General features: G+C 44.7%; 1 protein-coding gene across 1 annotated transcript in view; it reads left to right on the top strand.

Annotated features, from left to right (window-relative positions):
- Positions 1-18,728, top strand: part of sema6bb (sema domain, transmembrane domain (TM), and cytoplasmic domain, (semaphorin) 6Bb) — a 65,200-nt gene extending 46,472 nt beyond the window's left edge. The window contains exon 16 of the mRNA XM_061078457.1: positions 17,827-18,728. Within this exon, the coding sequence (XP_060934440.1) occupies positions 17,827-18,728 (902 nt within the window). The remainder of the gene's footprint in view (positions 1-17,826) is intronic.
- The last annotated feature ends 376 nt before the right edge of the window (positions 18,729-19,104 follow it).

Genomic DNA, 19,104 nt, shown 5'->3' with positions numbered 1-19,104 from the left:
ATGAACTCAAGGCCAGTGCTCTGTATTCGTGGTGGCTGGGACTCATCAAAATACAGGACATTTTTTAATGTGAAAATGTGATAGAATTGGTACAAGTAGGAAGGTGGTGTGATCATTTACAGTGCCCAGAGAGTAGGAGGCTGGTTTAACGACAACAGTGCGTTAACAAAAAAGGTAACGACAAGTGATTCTCCTGTTCTGGGTTCTGCGTACTTCTCTGAACTTTGAATAAACAGGTGAACAGCTCTCTGAGCAGCAGTGGGGGGGCAGCTTCAGGTTTCTGAGGACTGAGACCTCAGTTAATTCAGCTCACTGTTCCAGTTTCAGAAAAAATGCCTCAACCAGCATAACAACGGGACAAGCAATGAGCCCATCCCAGAGAGCTATCTTTAGACCAGGCACTGTAATAGAGGATCATAAATGGAACCATTTTTTACATTTGGAATTCATTTTTTTCAGATTTACCAATGAGCGCCACCAACCAAATTTCAGCCATTTCAGTTTAGTTGGTTATGGCATAAACCTCAGAGACAGATTTCTAACAACCTGGCAAAATTAAACCAAATCTGCCTGCATGGTTAGACACTGCCCGATTGTGGAAGTAAAAAAATGTGTTTTTATCGTTTGGCTGCACCGTCCCCTTGAGTTTAAGCTGCATATAGTTGTTAGGGGGGAAATTATGTTAGGCTTTGTCTTTGGAGTTGGTCTGAAAAGTCTGAATTTTTTCACTCTGCCAAAGTCTTTACTCCTCGGCTGCTTCTCTCCCTCATGCTTCATCTCCCTCCAGCCTCAGTCGGTGCTACACTGATTTCAGAGCCGCCTTGTCGTCAGACCTCAAAGGGAGATGGATGGACGACCTTACTCAGAGCTCAGCTAACTGCCTCCCGTTTCTCCTTAGCCAGAAGAGAAGCAGTTGCTGGAAGGAAAATCGATTTTCATCTCTCCTCTGGCTGATGGCAGTCAAATAGATATCAAGGGTGATTCTGCGGCGAGGAGAGGAATGGGGCCGAGAGGAGGGAGGAAGGCGAGGGAGGGAGGGAGGGAGAGGGGGTAAATCAGATCAAGGAGGAGAGCGCGGAGCAAAAAGAATGAGTAAGGGATTGAGAGATCATAGGAGGAAGGCAAACTTTGAGGATGGAAAGGGTGAAACGGTTCAGAGGATCAGAAACGTGGAGTCATGAGGGGGAATAAGAAAAGAAGGGGAGTGATGAGAGGAGAGCACAGGAAAAAAGTGAGGGTTGCAGTGAGGAGAGGGAGGACGGGTGGAAGGAGGGTAATCACACAGGGAACTGAGGAAAGACGAGGGTGAGGGGCGGATGAAAGCTTCGAGTTTGCCGGGAAGGGAGAGAAGCGGCGTGTTTCATGGGTGCTAGGCCGGGGCTCGCTGTGATAAATGGACTGAGTGCCACCGGCGTCTCCCGTGTCACAGCACAGTCACCGGCCTCCTCTGTGGGCGGCTGGCCAGGCTGTAACTCTGCCAAGGTGATGTAAACCACCTGCCTCCTATCCTCATCATCTATTCTCCTCATATATCACCGAGCTGGTGCCCTTCTTCTATAACTTCACACTAGTGTCTACACCCGGTTTTCTTTTTATTTATTGTAAAAATTGATTAAATGTTCATAATGTTCACACCATAAATAAAAGGGATTTCTGCAGTGTCAAAGGAACATATGAAATAACTTTAATTATGAGAGGGTATTAGGAGGTGTAGCCAAGGTTATTTGCGTGTGGATTTACATAAATACATTTGCCAAATTAGGGAAGTTGGTGGAAGGATGTTGTGTTAGTCAGGGAAGAACACATATTGAGGTGTGGTTATGGATCAGGGGGCGGATCCAGGAATTTTTATTTTCATTTTCCTTAACATTGTTGGACAGGACATTTTTTTGACATTTTGCTGATTTCCCAGGGAATAATTGATGGGTTTTGATAATAAAATTCCAGCACATTCAGTTAACTGATTTCTATGAGTGTGTGAGATGAAGTGCAGATTGGGCCTTGTTAAAGGTGTTCTCTGTTTAAGACTGCTGTTCTGGTTCTCTCTGCATTTATTAGAAAACAAAGATTACACACACACACACTAAACACTAGTATATGGACAAATGCTGGTCTTCTAAACCTGCTCTGATCAAAGCAGAGTCTGGAAGCATGACGTCTAATTGAGACGATGTGGTGTGGGAGGGGAACTTGGATGAAAGAGATGAGGTCATAGGAATATCTGGGTTCAATTTTGTGTGTGTACGTGTTTGTGTGTTTGCCTCTTAGCCTTCATATGGGCTCTACTTCCTCTCAGGTGCTCATCAGAATAACTTTGTTGTCCTTGTTTCCCAGTAATTGTGTGAGTCCAAACAAGCGCCAGCGCACCGAGGGAGGTTGAAGTGACTCAACTGTTGTGTTCCACAGTCGTTTTCCCACCTGGTCAGACCACATTTCATTGTAAAAACTTTAAATACGTCAGTTAGCAGATGTGCAAACACAGCCCTCACTGGAGCCAATCGAAAAACAAGGAACTCTCTTCATCTGAGTAAACACGTGCAGCCGGTGTGTTAGTTCCACCTGCAGTCTAAAAGTTGAGGGATGCAGTGAAATACCCAAAGTGACATGACGTTAATCGACTAAGTTGAGAACAAACCTCCGACAAGGCCCCAACTGTCCCTTTAATTTGATCAAGCTGCGCCAAATTTCACACAATCATGATATCGATCCCATAAATGTGCTTGATTCTTTTCATCAAAGAGGATCCGCACCAAAATTCAATGTGCTCTCCCCTGACCCGTACCACATCCTTCACAATGGGTGAACAAACGCTGAGTGTGGATTTTCTCCGCACCGTGGTTCTCCTTTCATAACCTCTTACGGCTTCTCCTTCACACGGTTCCTTGACCATCTGACGTGTTTCATGGAATAGTGGCTAAGGAAAGAAGACTATTTGGACTTTTCAAAAGCAGCCCCTGTTTTGCAAGCATGTTTTTTTGGTAATCATGCTTGCAGATAAACAGGGGTGATGATAGAAATAAGAAATATATATAATGATGCAATCATTATATATATTTCCAGACATTTGGCTCAATTACCTTTTTCCCCTTCAGCTAATCTTCTGAACAGAGTAAACACAGTGTGAAGCCCGCACACACACTCAGATATCAAAGATACAGACAGAATACTGGTGCAACAGTTTCTCTTTCATGTGAATGTTTTTTCATAAAATTTGGACAGTGCAGTTGAATGAGCAACATCTGGCTTTCTTCAGGAGAGCGGTTGATAATAAGAGTAAAACACCAGGGAGATTGTCTGCCCTTTGAAACACGTTTGGCTGCTGTGGGGACCCGGTTTGGATTTCTTGGCCCATTTGGGAAAATGTCTGATTTGACGTGACGGTAAATTAGTGACGTCTGCCCCGACTCCACCTGCTAGCATTTTATTCCTCCTAATAATTATTTGCTCATTACTGCTTCAGTCTCTTTTTCTTAGTTTATACAGTGCTGCGCTTCGGTCTCTGTTATTGCAAAAATTAGTTGGTGATATCCCTGTTTTTACCCAGAGTTTGAACCAGCAGTCCAGCTCATGGAAAAACAGAGTCATTACTGTGTGTGTGTGTGTGTCTGTGTGTGTGTGTCTGTGTGTGTGTGTGTTTGTGTGTGTGTGTGTGTGTGTGTGTGTGTGTGTGTGTGTGTGTGTGTGTGTGTGTGTGTGTGAGCAGTTGTGTGCCCTCTACATTAGCAGGCTCTTCACAGTGGACGACTCAGTCAGTGTGACAAAGTGCAGCTGGATCTGTGCTGGATTTAGTTTTAATGATGTTTGAGCAGAACAAACTCAGCTGACAGAAATCACCTAACTAACTCGGAATGGCTCTGGTTTCTGTGTATGTGTGTGTCCGTGTGTGTGTGTGTGTGTGTGTGTGTGTGTGTGTGTGTGTGTGTGTGTGTGTGTGTGTGTGTGTGTGTGTGTGTGTGTCCGTGTGTCCGTGTGTCCGTGTGTGTCCGTGTGTGTCTGTGTCAGTGTGTGCATGTGTGTAGTTGAAGTTAAGGTTAGGGTAGGTTTTTTTTAGGAAAGTAGCTACTATGGTTCAGGTTGTAGAAAGTCTCCAAGAAATCAATGTAAGTCAAAGTAATGCCCTCTGCAATAATGTTGTGTGTGTGTGTGTGTGTGTGTGTGTGTGCGTGTGTGCGTGTGTGTGTTGATTGGTTACCATTTCTGTAAACAGCGTAATGAGTCTGATTTGATTCAGGCGTCCACACTTGCCACAGGATGTCGGATCCACTTTCGGCAGGTTATCACCAAGTGTCGATTGGCTGCATGGCTTCACTTTTTCCAGGTCGTGACCCTCGCTGACAGGGGATCGGTTACAGCGTAAGCGTGGTCTAAACACTCTGTCAACGCTCTGCCCTCTCTCTTTTAATTTACTATGAGAGTCTCTAAATTCCAGAGAGATGGAGATTTATTTAGCTGCGACCCTGGTGCAGCCTCAAAAATGTAGATTGCCTGAATCCGCCTGCAGCAACGTGCTAAACACTCCCTCATTTTATTTTGCTGTTTGAGGCATTTTTACAGAAATGACTAAAATTGTGTTTGCACAGAAACTCATCAGCTAAAGTCAACGCTGTTAAACCAGCCATTAAACAGGAGTAGGCAGCGATGTGTGTTTGTGTTTGTGTGTGTGTGTGTGTGTGTGTGTGTGTGTGTGTGTGTGTGTGTGTGTGTGTGTGTGTGTGTGTGTGTGTGTGTGTGTGTGTGTGTGTGAGGCTGTGGCTGTGGCTGCAGAAACATCCAGCTTCATCACATTCCTCTGTTGTTCCAACTCATCCCTTTCCCTCAGATCTGTTTCTCCCCTCTGTGGATAAAAGCAGAGTTTGCCTCTCAGTGAATGCCTCCAAACCCCGCACTGACACACACAAGTGTTCACACTCGCACAAACCCCGCTCGCCACCCGTTTCTTTTTCCTTTTTTTTGCTGTGAACTCACTCAGGCATAATGACATAGCTTGTGTTTGCCACAGTGTAGCTACAGATGGAACCAATTATGGTGCTGTGAAAATATTTCCTGAAGTAAGGCACTGTTTTGACTGGTGCGACGGCGGGATGCAATCACTCAGTGGGCCACAGAGACATCAGTGAGGCGAAGGCAAATTGGAGATTCCTCTTTGTGGTTGTCACTGGAGCGGATGAGGGCCTGGACGGTCTCGGCCTCTCTTTGTGACGGTCGTAACTTTGCCAGGAGCTTTGTGCAGGAGGGAAAATTTGTGGGCCGAATTCACAGCCGAGGTCTGATCTAATTCCTGTCTAATTGCTGCGGTACGGAGAGAGCCCACAAAAGCAGACACAATTCTTCGTATTTACATGGCACCTAGTTACAGCGCTGGCTTTTAAGTCTGCTCGTGATAAATGCGTTGCCCTGTAGCGTGAACCCCGACAGAGAGACAGAGAGAGTGCAGGAAGTGAGAATGAAAGGAAGGGCAGTTCATTTTCCCCCGGTTTGATGCAGTCTCCTCTTTCAGACACAGAGAGGGCTCCGTAACCTTGACGCCACAGTCGTCCTGCTTCCTCTCCTAACTCCCTCCGCTGTCACTTCTGCAAGTCACCGAGGGTGCAGAGAGAGACGGAAAGAGGGAGGGAGTCGGAGAAGGGACGAGTAGAGATAGAGGAAGTGCGGCATGGAGCTGAGCATCCCCCAGACATCGGGCTGTGCTGTAACTCACACATCTCTGCCACCCAGAGGAGTTTCTGAGAGGCTTGAGAAACAGAGTTGATCCCCTCAGTGAATACCGAGGCTCAGCTGATTAAATATGAGGACCTATCGTGCTTTATAGCAACTGACATGAATGCGCATGTCTGTGAGAGTGTATACTTGGGTAGAGGAAAAAGAGAAGTAACATACTTACTTCCGTGTGTGTGTGTATGTGTGTGTGTGTGTGTGTGTGTGTGTGTGTGTGTGTGCAGTTTTTTAGAGTAAAGGAATGGGGAATTTTTTTCTTTGGCCGGCTCTAAGAAGATAAGAATAGCAGCCTGTGCCTCTGGAAAGCTTGTCGAGGTGCGAGGACTCCTGAAGGGTTTCAGGTCTTTCATCTGACTTCATCCTGCGAGTCCTCCCCCTGCTCCTCACATCTCCTTCCCCACAGCGGGAGCCTCAGAGAGAGCCTTAAAAAACACAGAGAGCCCGCTGCTGACCCCTCACACATCCACAGGTTCCACCGACACGCGTGTGTGTCTGTACTGAGTTGACATGTAGGACTGTGGGACTGTGGGTGGCCAAAGTTGTGCACATACAGTAACTTTTAGTATTTGTATTTAACCAAAAAGTACACAAAAATCTGAGAAGAGAATCAGATACATGTTTTGATGAACCAATCAGGATTTTACAACATTAGAATCAAACTGTCAACAGGGTGTTTGCTAATGTTAGTGTTACTCAAATATGATCAAACCACACCCTCAACTTTTTAAACTGATAAACTCATATATGGTCATACATATATATACAGTATATATAATAAACATTAGTTTAAATATATAACAAATATTGATATTGCAGAGCAAGGGGGTGTCCTGAGCAGAACATGAAGTCATAGAGCTTCTCTGTTCTTTGTCCTGGTAGCTGGTCCAGATGCTTGATTTCAATTTGTTGTTTACTTTCCTCCATTTTCCGCACTGCGACATCTTTCAGAGAAAAAAAAAACAGTTTTTCATTTTGTCTTAAGATCCCATTCAAAATTCTTTGGGTAACGATCTGATCTTGTGTCAGAAATATAAAAAAATCCATCATATATATTGACATTCTCACTGCACATGTGCTGGAGGCCTCACATCTCCCCTGTGTAAAATGAATCCAGGATCCCGACTGACTTCCAAACGAGTTATGTCTCAAAAAATCATCTCATCCATACGAGTGTTGAACTTAGATTTGTGGTGAGAAACTTTCCTCGGTCAGCAGGTGAATGTAAAAACCAACAGCACACAATCTGCATCATTCTGCTCAGTATTGGTCCAAATGTTTTCAAAACACAATCAGGTTTTATTGTTCAATGTAAGTGCTAGTGCTTTTATTTAGGATTAGTCAAACACCAGAGGCCACAACCTCGACAGTTTGGAAGCACTTCACTCATCAGCTGTCCCAAAGACCAATCACACGTTCAGAAGATTTCTGATGAACACCAAACTGTATGAAAATCATCTCCAGTGCAATTGTTGAAATTAGAATACTGTAAGTTTTTGTTGAAGACTAACACTGAGTAAAAATCAGGTGACTACTGTTTCAGAATATTGTCACAGTTTATGATTCTGTGATCAAATGATCCAATGATATGACAAAACACTGACAGGGCCTGCTTTGCATAATGAGTTCTGTTACTTTTGATGAACCTATTTTGTTGCTTTGTGTTTGTACTGACGCATGTTTTAAGTTAAGTTTAAATTTAGAAAGCTGGACTTTTATCAAAACATGAGCGTTGGCAAGACAGTATATTGTTTATGTATCTGCTGTCTGTGTGTGATGGGATGAATGTGTTGGATCCAGATGCTAGCCTCAAACAGAAGGTGTGTGTTCCTGTACATATACCTTTATGAGGACCATTTTAAACATAGACCCTACAGAGTGGGGACATTTTTGGAAAGGCATTTAGTTTGGATAGTTAAGGTTAGGGTAAGCTAGGTAACACATTATGCCAATGAGTGGCGCAGGCATTACTCATGTTTTGGGGACGTATACATCTGAAAAAGTTAGGGGTGAAGACATCCTTTGAGTTCAGTTTAAGATTTTACTTAAGGCTTTGGTCTGGTTTAAGATAAAGTTAGGTTAAGGTTTAGGCGTAGGGTTGGATTTGGGGTTAGCTCTTAATTAACGGTTACGGTCGTGCAAGTAGGGATTCAATTCTTCAGGAGTCACTCTCCTCGTGTGTCGTTGTATGTGTGTGTGAGAGAGAGAGAGAGAGAGCGAGAGAGAGAGATTGATGGATCAGACTATCAGAGGAACCCAGGGTTACATCACATAAACTGAAGCCACCGGCCAGACACTGGCATTTAAGGAATTTCGCTGACCTTTCACAAACACACACACACACACACACACACACAGGCATGATGAAGAGTAAGGGCCTGCGGGGAGTGTGTGTCCAGTGCTGAATAATAGTAAACCAGTGAAACGAAGGCAGACGCTGTGTGATGACTCAACAGAGAGTCCTGCAGCATGACTTCCAGAGAACTGTAACTACCCAGCTCACGCACACTGGGGCTTGTTTCTGTGTCCATCACCCAGGCGGAAATCGACCATGGTCGGTTCCCATAACTCCCTGCATCAAACAACACTTTTCCTCCTCTCCGCAACACATCAATAACACTACACCACTTTTTTCACACTCCCTCTCTCTGACTTTTTCCACTCAATCACACTCTCTCTCCATCTCATTCTCTCTCACTTCATTTTATGTGTCTCTTCCCTCTGACGCGTCCTCCTTGCTCTTTCTGTCACTGTCACTTCTCCCCTCAGCCACTTCCTATCTCTATCAACTCTTGAGTTTGTTGCGGCGGCGCCTCTGTATCGATCACCATAAACTCCTCCTCGGTTCAGGTCGGCCGACTGGTGCTGTGATTCTGAGCAATCGCTCCCGTTGCTCGGGATGTGTCGTGATGGCACGGTCCACCTGCGTGTCACAGCAGAGACATTTCATTACAGGCGGCCTGTAAATTAACCAAACAGGCGGGCGGCTGAGCGAATGGGGCGAGAGCAAATTCAATCAGCCGCCAGATGGCGTGCAGCATGAGGCCTAATGGTTTAATCATTCTGTTAAACCTTTGGAAATTTGAATGGAGGCCAGCACTCCAGCGCTGGGGGTGTTAACATAAAAACAAATTGGCATGTGTTTTCAGCTGGTGGGTGTATTGTATAACACCGTACATGCTTCTGACGTGATGTATGGTTGTAGCATGTGAGAGAGATTAAGTTGAAATTGCCTGCTTCATGATTTGGGAATGAGAGACCTGAACCCTCTGGGCAGATCGTTAACGCAATGCGGACCTGTGCTCCAATTTATTGCCTGTGTCATGTTTGTGAATATTTATTATTGCTCCCCACGTTCTGCTTTTGCTTTGCACCTGAAATGAGAATATCAATTACCTAATGAAAACACCAGCCCGCACTGCGATCCCTCATAGCATATAGAGGAAAAGCGTAAAATCTGCACCCTACTGAGAGAACGTTTTTCTCCACACATGCACACAGCTCTCTCTCTCCGGCACACAATTTATTTCTTCGCAGTTTTCACCACATCCCAGTTGCTTTGTTTTGTCTGAAAGCTGCTGGAACCGCAAACAGTCTCACCCGCGATAAGCTGCCCTTTGCTGCAGATTGACCGGATCGGGGAAACAAGATGTCCTGATATAACTGAATCCACAAATTTAATGAGGAACATTCCTCACAGCAGCACATGTGCAAAGGCTGTGAAGATAGAGAAAACATTTATGGGAAACAAAGAAGAAGAGAAAAAAACATCCTGTAGCTTTTGATTACATGGCAACAGCAGGGAGTCAGGCCCCTCTGCTGATTTGAACACATAGCTCTCCCCCAAGCAACTCCAGCCTTACCTCATTTACCCCAAGCAGAGACGTTTCTGTGAGCACAAGATGGAGAGGAAGCCAAAAAATGAGGAAAGTGGACGAGAGTTAAAGTCAAACTACACAGGGCAACTAGAGGGAGAGAGCAGGTGGTGGAGGAGAGGGATGTATATGCTGCATAAGAGTCGTGCAGGTATGTGGTATTCATCCATCATTATGAAACTTGACTGCAGCCAGCCCAATGCCTGATCTGCCCTCACTAATAGACCTGCAGCCCAAGACCTGAATCTATTAACTGCAGGTTTTTTTGGAAGAGATTTTTATGGAATTTTAATTGCAAACACATGGCTGCTGCGCATGAATGTTTTAACATATTGATCATTCGGGTTGCAAGAGATGGACATGTCTGACTGATCCTCAGGAGCCAAGAAAGGGGGGGGAGTATTTTTCAGAAAATATATATTTATCTTTATTTTACTTTGGAGTCTTGCAAAGCTTTGCAGCAGCTTCCCTCGGCCATGCTCTGGAAAGGCTGTCAGGGAGGGACAGTAAACGCTTTTACAATCATCCCCAAAAGTAAACATGGTTTTACGAGCTGGCTAGTTTCGGTCCAAGTAAGGAGTTCTGCAGCATTTGTGCCTCTCTTTCTTTTCTTTTTTTTCGCTTTAATTCTTTCCCGGTGATCATGGGTGTGTGAGCTTCACAGTTCGCTACGACGTGTGGTGTATACTGTGTTCGTGTGAAAGAAAGAGATGCAGTAGAAGAAAAAGCGGGTGAGATTCAGGCTATAGTGTATCTGCTGAAAGAAAAGCAATAGGAATGGTAAAAAGAAAAAATTTGTAAGACAGCGGGAAGGAGAAGGATATCTAAAAACAAGAAACAAAATACTGCCTGCAGTCTTTCAACAGAGGCAAAGGAGAAAAGGATAATGAGCAAAATCACTGAGCCATGGTTGCAGCAAGCGTGTGTAGTCTCCTATTAACACACTCACATTCGTACGTCTATAAACACTCATTCACACCGCGGCGCACATGCTTCGCCACGTGCGTCCTTGCCATCACCGCTTGCATAAACACATTAACATGCAGGGAAATGGTGGATTTTCGGAAGATGAAAGTCGCTCAGATCAGCGGCGTTACACTGACACAGTCGTAACCTATCAAGCTCAGAAGTGTGCACTCGTGGCATCGACAGGTCCGCCGGGATGATCTGAAGTCTCTTTGTTCTGTTTTGATGTGCCGTGTTTCTAATAATTCCGGCCCTTAAACTGCATAAAAGTTGGCCCGGCTGGCTTTTGATCAAGGAACTTATTGAACTGTGGGCAGCCTCAAATAGCTCCCAAATTAATTCATTAACATCTAAAAATGTGAACACCTACAGACAGTAATTAAAGGAGGTTCAGGAGGCAAGCAGGTGAAACATGCTTCTTCAGGCCATTTGGATGGTCTGGTGATGGTTCTTTTTAATAACTAGAATGGCGCTCAGTGGAGCACGTCCCTCCGGCACGGTCGAACGGATCCTCACTGACTAGTTCTTTTATAAGTAATATAAGGAAAACGGAAGTGGACTGATTCGTCTAAAAGTGTAGTTGGTTCATTTTTGCATAAATGGAGCGACACCTGCAGGAAGAGGGAGAGCGGAAACTACAATGAGAGGAAGGGGAAGAAGGATAGGAAGAAGAAGAGCGGAAGAGGGAGAGGAAGAGGGAGAGAGGAAAGGACGATGAGAGGAAGAAGAGAGGAAAGGAGGGGTAGAAGAAGAGGAACTGCTGTGCTGCTCCAATCATGTGACATACACCACGTGACATACCTCACTCTCCACAATCATGTATAATACACACCCATCTACAGGTGGTCTATTTAAGCAGAAGTGGGATCAAGGTATTTATCTCACAATGTTATAGAAAGTGAAAAAAATCTGGATCCACAACAAAATATTGTGATGGTTTATTTGGCCTTGCCCTACCCCAAATTTGATGGAACTCGATTCAGTAGTAGGGTTGCAAAATTCCGGGAATATTCAAAGTGGGAAACTTTCCATGGGAATTAACAGGAATATACGGGAATTAACGGGAATAAACGGGAATATACGGGAATTAACGGGAATAAACGGGAATAAACTGGAAATGTTGTGGGTAATTTATACTAACTGTATTTACCTTTTCATATACAGACATGAATATAAACATTTTGTTTTGTCATAGGCTGATTTGAGCCCTGAGGAAACTTTGGGCACTTGACTATATGCTTCTGCATCGTTGTGTCATTCTTAACATAGGTCTTTGCACAGTATTTGCAAATGTACACAGCCTTTCCTTCTACATTGGATGAGGTGAAATGCCTCCACACATGAGATAGTGCACGTGGCATTGTTCTGTAGAATAAGATGAGAAAAAAGTTTGTAAAAAAACTTCCCGAGCTAAACTTCCCATGGAAAGTTTCCGGAAAGTTTCCGGAAATTTACCGGAAACTTTCCACCCCTTTGCAACCCTAAGTATAACCCTCCAAAGTTTAATGGAGCGACACTCTCCATCTTGTTCAGGCCGTGACCTTGAGCTGCCTTGGTCCAGTCATGTGACTTCCCTCACTCTCCACAATCATGCACACCTTCCAATAGAGGCCAACTATTTAAGCTGCAAGGATTTCCATTTCCATGATTTTATGTACGTAGTTTTGTTCATCAAAAATAAGTTGAATATGTTTTTTTCCTATTTCCTAACTTGTTCAAAATCCATTGACCCCTCAAATTTATCTCACAGCCACCTAATGGGTCCGGACCCCCCAGGTTGGGAGCCATTGGTTTAGATACTCAGATTGAACTTGTTCACTTGTGTGATGCTGGACTGTTCCCAGTTTTCAGCCAGGGCCGTGAAGAGAACAGAAGTATCATGCGCCACAGAAACGACGGCTGAACCTTGGAAAATTAGACCCACCCTGTAATAAACTGTGATTATCTCTTGGATGCATGTGTCTAATCAAGATCATAATCACTGGTGGTGGGTTGGGAAATTATCTTCTTCCCCTTCATCTGACTGTCTCTTTATCTCACGCACACACACACTTGTTCGCGGCGCTGTTGTCAAAAGTGCTGCCAAAGCGTGCGCATGGGCCGAGCAGATACACGCCGCCGTGTGCCAGCGTTCTGATCAAGGGAAATGTTCAACAACTGGCGTGGAGCTTGCAGGGCTTTTCATTAATTTCCCCCTACTCACCGGCAGAATGGAGGGGGGGGGGTCAGAAGAGATGAGGGGAGAAGACATGAGAGAAAACTTCGAGGCAGCCGCGAAAAAATCCCTCCGATCAGTAATGACCACAGATGTAGCGTTTGCACAGTCACGGAAACATTGCTTCTTATGGGTTTTATTATCACATTTGAATGTGCAAGAACTTGGGTGGATTCTAAAGTGTGTGACTAAAAAAAAAAAAAAGTTTCTTCCCTTCGCTTATGAATTTTTAAGCTATTACTCCCATCATGCCGCCACCCCCGGTGATCAAAGAAGTGGTGGGTAAGAGAGGGAGAGATACGGGGAGAGGATTAACGGCTCACAGGAGGATGGGAGGGAGGGATGGAGTTAGAGGATGAGGAGCAGATGACTGTGGAAGAGAGACAAAGGAAATCAAAGAAAAATTGAAACGGTGCATGAGCTCCTTTGTGCTTTGAATTTGACAGTTGACTGGTGCAAACGTATATAGACACAAATATCCTCTCACTGACACAGCTGTTCATGGTGTGTGGTACAAACTAGCTCTCTGTTCCCCTTCATGTCCTTTTGTCCTCCCTCTTCAGCGCTTTAATCCACCCTTTTCTACTCCTCATCTTCTCACCTCTGTTGGTTCAGCCCTCGTCTTCTTTTGTCTCACATCATCCCTCCATTTCGTTACTTTGCCTCAACATACATAAAATAATTTCTCCTCTTCCTCTTCCTCTGCCTCTTCCTCTCCCTCCTCCTACTCCTTTCCTCTTCTCTTCCTCCTCTTCGTCGCCTATACTTTTCATCTCCCTCTCCTCTAAGTCTTCTTCTTTCTACTCCTCTTTTCCTCTCCTCTTCCTCTTCATCTCCTCATCCGTTTCTCTCCTTCGTCTTTTCCTCTGCCTCTTTTCTCCTTCTCTCTTTCTTCCTCTTCCATACCTCACCCTCTTCCTCCTCCTCTCATTTCCTCTTCCTCTTTTCTCTCCTCCTTCTTTCCTCTCCTGTTCAATTTATTTTCACTCCTCCTATTTCATCTCATCTTCATCTTCTTCTACTCCTCCTTTCCTCTCTTCTTCCTCTCATCGTCCTTTCCTCTCTCCCTCTTCCTCTACCTCTCCCTCTCCTATCCTTCTTCCCCTTCCTCTCATTGTAGTTCCCTCTCTTCCTCTTCCTCTTCCTCTTCCTCTTCCTCTTCCTCTCCCTCTCCCTCTACTCTTCTTCCTCTCTCCTTCTCTCCTTCTTCCTCTTCCTCTCCTCTCATTGTTACGCTTTAATTGGAGCTGGAAGCCTCGAGACAAGCAGCTCAATGTGCGTCAGGCTGACAGGCAGAGCCGTTGGCTTCTATTAAGCTTTAATAAGCGAGCAGGATTGGAAAAGGGAGAGAAGGAGCTGAAGGGAGGAGAAGGTGTGCAAGCTACTGTCACCTCTCTGTGGGAAGCAGAGGAGCCCGTCTGCTGTCACACAAACACATAAACACTCACACACACAAACTACCAAAATCATCCAGCATCTCATTTTCAGCTGCTTTTTCAACTTATTGCCAGAGGCTGACAAATTATTTTGTGAATCTAGAAAAGAGTTTTATGTGCGAGATAAAAGAAACTGACAAAATAATTTCAATATCTGAGCATCCATGTCAAAGAGAGAGAGCTGAGGAAGTGTGTTTTACAGAATTGCACACACAGACGAACACTACTAACACACACACACATGTCGATGCCTCTCCTCCGGCATGAAGATGACAGCAGTATTATTTCACTGTGTCGAATGTAATCTGAAGTGCCACACAGCGACCCTGGACCACAGCTGAGGTATAGATGTTAGAGGAATATCTACAACCTCTGCAGCTGGGTGCTGCGAGAACAATGCCATCTGTGATGTGTGTGAGAGAAAGTTGTGGTTTCCCCCCCATCGTGTTGCCGTCTTGTTATGAATTTTTATGCGGTTGCGGTTGTGGCGCTTCGTTTTTGTTTACAAAGTCATCAAGGCTCTGGTTTACTGAAAAAAAATAAACATCCAGCCATGAATCAATTCATTTCCTGACTCCTACAGTGTGTGTGTGTGTGTGTGTGTGTGTGTGTGTGTGTGTGCGTGTGCGTGTGTGTGTGCGTGTGTGTGTTTGTGTGTGTCTAAACTACAAATGATCATGCTAGAAATGTAACCTCCAAATGCCTTTCTTTGCGTCGCAAATGCTGCCCCCCCCCCCATAAACGCCCCTTTTACAGACGAGAGGAGCAATAATGAAATTGAAGCTGGCAGTCGCTCCAAACCGAATATTGGCCTGAAACATGGAAATAAATACAGCAGGAGTGTTTAGGCAGCGGCATGTTTAGGCTGCTGCAACAAAGATGCCAACAATGTGTTCAAGGAGAAAAAGAACTTCCAGTGAGCGAGTGCCAAAGTCTATATAAACACAGAGGAACATGGCTGCTTACATTAATACACAATAAGCTAAAAGGAAGTCTGCGCTTGTTAGCGTGTGTGTAACAATAAGCTGGTTGTGCGACACTGGAGGAATGAAGTGAGGAGGATATATTATGTTGTGAGATCCAAATTATGAGCTGCCATCTGTGTGCCGAGCAATTTTGAGATACCGAGCAATCAAGTTTTTACATCCTGTTGGGTGAAAACCAACCTCCTGAATAAATATTAATATTCTGTTAAATAAATACTTTAAAATGCAAAGCTAAAGCCTAATGCAATAACCAACCTCAGGATTATTTTTGACGATAAATCATTCTGAGCCATCCAATTTTAGCCCAAAATATTAGATGGAAATATATTATCCTAGGATTAATATTCATGAGATGTAATAAACTAATTGGAAGAAGAGCAAAGAAAAATTTAAAAGAAAACGTGTTCACATCAAACGAATGGAAAAAAAACACATTTCAATTTAATATTATATCCCATCCTGTTGATAAAATGGGATCTCTGTTTATTCAGAGGGGTTTATCCGAGGATGAACTGAACTGAACTGTGCACGTCACATCATTAACAGTCTGTAACTAAGCCTGTGTCCACATGTATCATTGACTTTATTGGATTGGTGAGAAAGGACTAATTAATGCTGAAAAAGATATTGATTGACCAACAAGCCCAGTTGATTAACGCCAGGTTTCAGTCAATGGAAACTGCAAACTTGCCGAGAGTGAGGACTTGCATCGATTGTGTCAAGGGTCCATTTTCTAGAGTTATAAGAAGAAATTGCAAGTGGCAAAGGATTGATGAATAGTTTAACATAATTTTGGTCATTTGTTACCTGTACACTTTAGAGTACAGTGACACTTCGAGGCCACAACGCAGATTTCCTGGCTATGAAGCAGCTGTTTGAAAAAGAAGAGACAATTTGTGAGGTTTTACCTGAGGCTGTGTTTCTATCGGTGATATTTTTAGACATGCTAGCAACACGTCTTCAGTGATGGGAATGCTAGTCCACCACCAGTTGACTGACTTTGATGATCCCTTCCTTTCTTTTTTAGTTGGACTGGCACTAAAAAGTTAATGAGTTAAAGAGTATCATGACAGGTACCTGATGATTTTGTTCACTTGACGAATACTTTGACTTTTCAACCAGGGTTAGGGTTATTTCAGGTTAGTCGGAAAGGTTTAACTCGCCATAAGGTCAAAATTTGTCCAGAACTGTGATCACCTTATCTTTTTCCTTCTCTTTTATACATAAACATATGTATATTGTGCAACTTAATGTGCTTTTGTATATTGATACACAATTTTTTAGTAAAGCACAGTTGACAGCTTCAACTTAAAGGAAATAACTGTTTCTTTACTAGCTGTGTCATTGTACTTACTTTAAACCAGATTCAATAAATAGATTGGTCTGTGGTTAAGAGTCGTGAACTGCCCTTTTAATGTGCACGCGAGCACCTCCGGCTGAGCACTGCAGTTCAGCTCTCTCCCACAGGGTTTAAGCTGCCATTCCACAGCTTAATGTCAACGTGTAGGCTGAACCGTTATTATACAAAGCCACAGGCCACATTAATTAACCACCAGGCTGTCTAATACAAGAGCGCCCGCACCACAACCGACTCCATTTGTCGCCATTAAAAATGAATTTGTCAGACAATAAAGTATGTTTATTTAAAAAAGTGTTCTCAGTACTTTAATTTCCCCTCTATTTCTTCTTCCTGCCTCTTTTTCTGCTCTGTGTGTAAATGACTGAGTGGGACCCGATGTCTTTTAATGACCTCCATTCATTTTCTGCGAGAAAGGATTTATTTTGCTGTCCTTGTGGAGACAGTCCTCCCTCTCTTGCGCTATTGGTGTTGTAAGTTAACAGCCATTACTGTTTTTTTAAGGCCCCAAATGTTCGAATTTGCTTCAGGCAACTTCTTCTCTGTAAAACCTCGTTCTTTCATCTGCTTTTCTCCAATCTGCTTCCCCTGGCACATTTTCATTGTGTTGGTTGGTGTTGGTCCCAGGAGCTCACGCAGCAAAGAACAACGTCTCTGCTGGCAGTTTCCTAATTGATCCATGGCAGCTGTGGTTTAGTCGTGTCCATATCCTCAATTATTCATAAAACAGTTATCTCCAAGAGACTACATCACATGTTCTTAATGAAACACAGAAATTCACGGCCTTGTAAGGTGACTTATGTTCATCATTACGTTTCTTTGTGCAGACTTCGGCATTCAGATGCAACAAGGAAGAAATACTAGCTTAGTTATCTAAGCAAAAAGCAGCACGTCTACCACATATCGATTGGAAGTATAATAGATTTTCATGGTTTGAAAACTTTTACGTTATTAGTCAGTGTTACTGCCAGACTTGGAATCTAACCCCATAAAGCTAATGTTGTGAAACATGTTAAGGTTGAAAGCTATTCTCAATCAGGAAGACAGTTATTACAGAGATTAAAATCACCATCCACTTTATTTAATGAAGGCAATTAGGCCAAAGATATCTTGGCTAGAGAACACACAACCATTCCCACCCACAGAGTGGAGAGAGAAAATTGGCCACTCTTTCCATTTGTTAACTCCCACATGTTTAATACAGGAAATACTGACGCTGCCTCGATGTTTCCACCAGCTGACCAATAATGTGTTTTATTTGTGCTTTCTATCTTTGCAGGGATGCTGCTCCAAGAGAGTTTCATCGAGGAGCCTGACGGCCTGGTGTCTGTGAACCTGCTGGTGGTGTCTGCAGTTTCAGCCTTCGCAACAGGAGCCGTCCTCTCCGGCCTCACCGTCTGCTGGATAATGAGTCATCGCCACCGCCACTCCCGCAGCTCCGGAGCTAATGGTGCCCGCCGCAAAAGTGACAAAGAGCAGAGCATGCTGGGACAGGGCCGCAGTGGCTCTGTAATGAGCGTAACGCGAACCAGCGGCGGAGAGAGGCGGAGGTCGCAGGTAGACAACCCCTTCGTCACGCCCAACGGCTGGCCTAAAGGAGACATGGATCCGGGATTGTTGCCGACCCCGGAGCAGACTCCACTGCAGCAGAAACGGGGCATGCATCTTCCGGACACTGACTGGGACCAGAGCCAGACCTTCCTTACCACTGTGGGGATGCCCTGCCCCAATAACTCTGTCATCTACCTGAGCTCCAAGTACCTGCATGGAGGTGGTGGAGGGATGGTTCGGATAGAGGACCCAGGTGAAGTTGTGCTGCCTCTGCACACAGAGCGCCAGCGCTACCTGATCTTAGCCACCCAGAGAGGGGAACACAGCGGCAGCCGTCCCAGTGGCACCCTGAGGAACTCAGCTGGGGAATATATCTACCCCGCCACACCACAGGACTCCCCCGACAGACGGAGGGTGGTTTCTGCTCCCACGCCCCACATGGACTATGGGGAGCCCCGTTGGAGTCACGAGGTGCTCAACTACAACAGCAACAATGGGGCGCCCTATCACCCTCAGCGCCAGGGCCTCATCAGGCCAGACATGCATGGGCCTCGAGGGCTGGGGGAACTGGCTGACTTCAGCCATCTTCTAGTGAAGAACATGGGAGAGCGTGCCCCTAGTGGCCAGTGAGGTGAAGTGTCAGAGCCCTGACACCAAACTCTCTCTGAACGCTCATTCCCTCCAACAGTAAACTGGAAGAAGTCCACCCCTCAGACTCACTGTCCCAGGTCCAACCTTTCCCTGTCTGTCTTCTCTCACTGTCATTCAATGTTCAATGACGTCATTCAGCCGACTGAAGAGAGAGACGGAGAGAACAGAAACAGAGAGAGTGGAAAAGAGGAGAACGCTCTCCCTCACATCTCCGTTCCTCTGCTCTTAATCTGAGGCGCACCCCTCTACTCTGTTTGTGGAACGGCCGAGAGAGTGTGACTTTGACACCACAGGACAAACAGTGCGGCACAGAGAGGGATGTAAAAGGACGGGGAATCTTCTAAAAAAGACTGTT

Source organism: Limanda limanda, chromosome 9, assembly GCF_963576545.1.
Source record: "Limanda limanda chromosome 9, fLimLim1.1, whole genome shotgun sequence".
In the NCBI taxonomy this organism is placed as follows: Eukaryota; Metazoa; Chordata; class Actinopteri; order Pleuronectiformes; family Pleuronectidae; genus Limanda; species Limanda limanda.
Note: the sequence above shows the minus strand (reverse complement) of the source record. Positions and strands in the feature narration are given on the sequence as shown.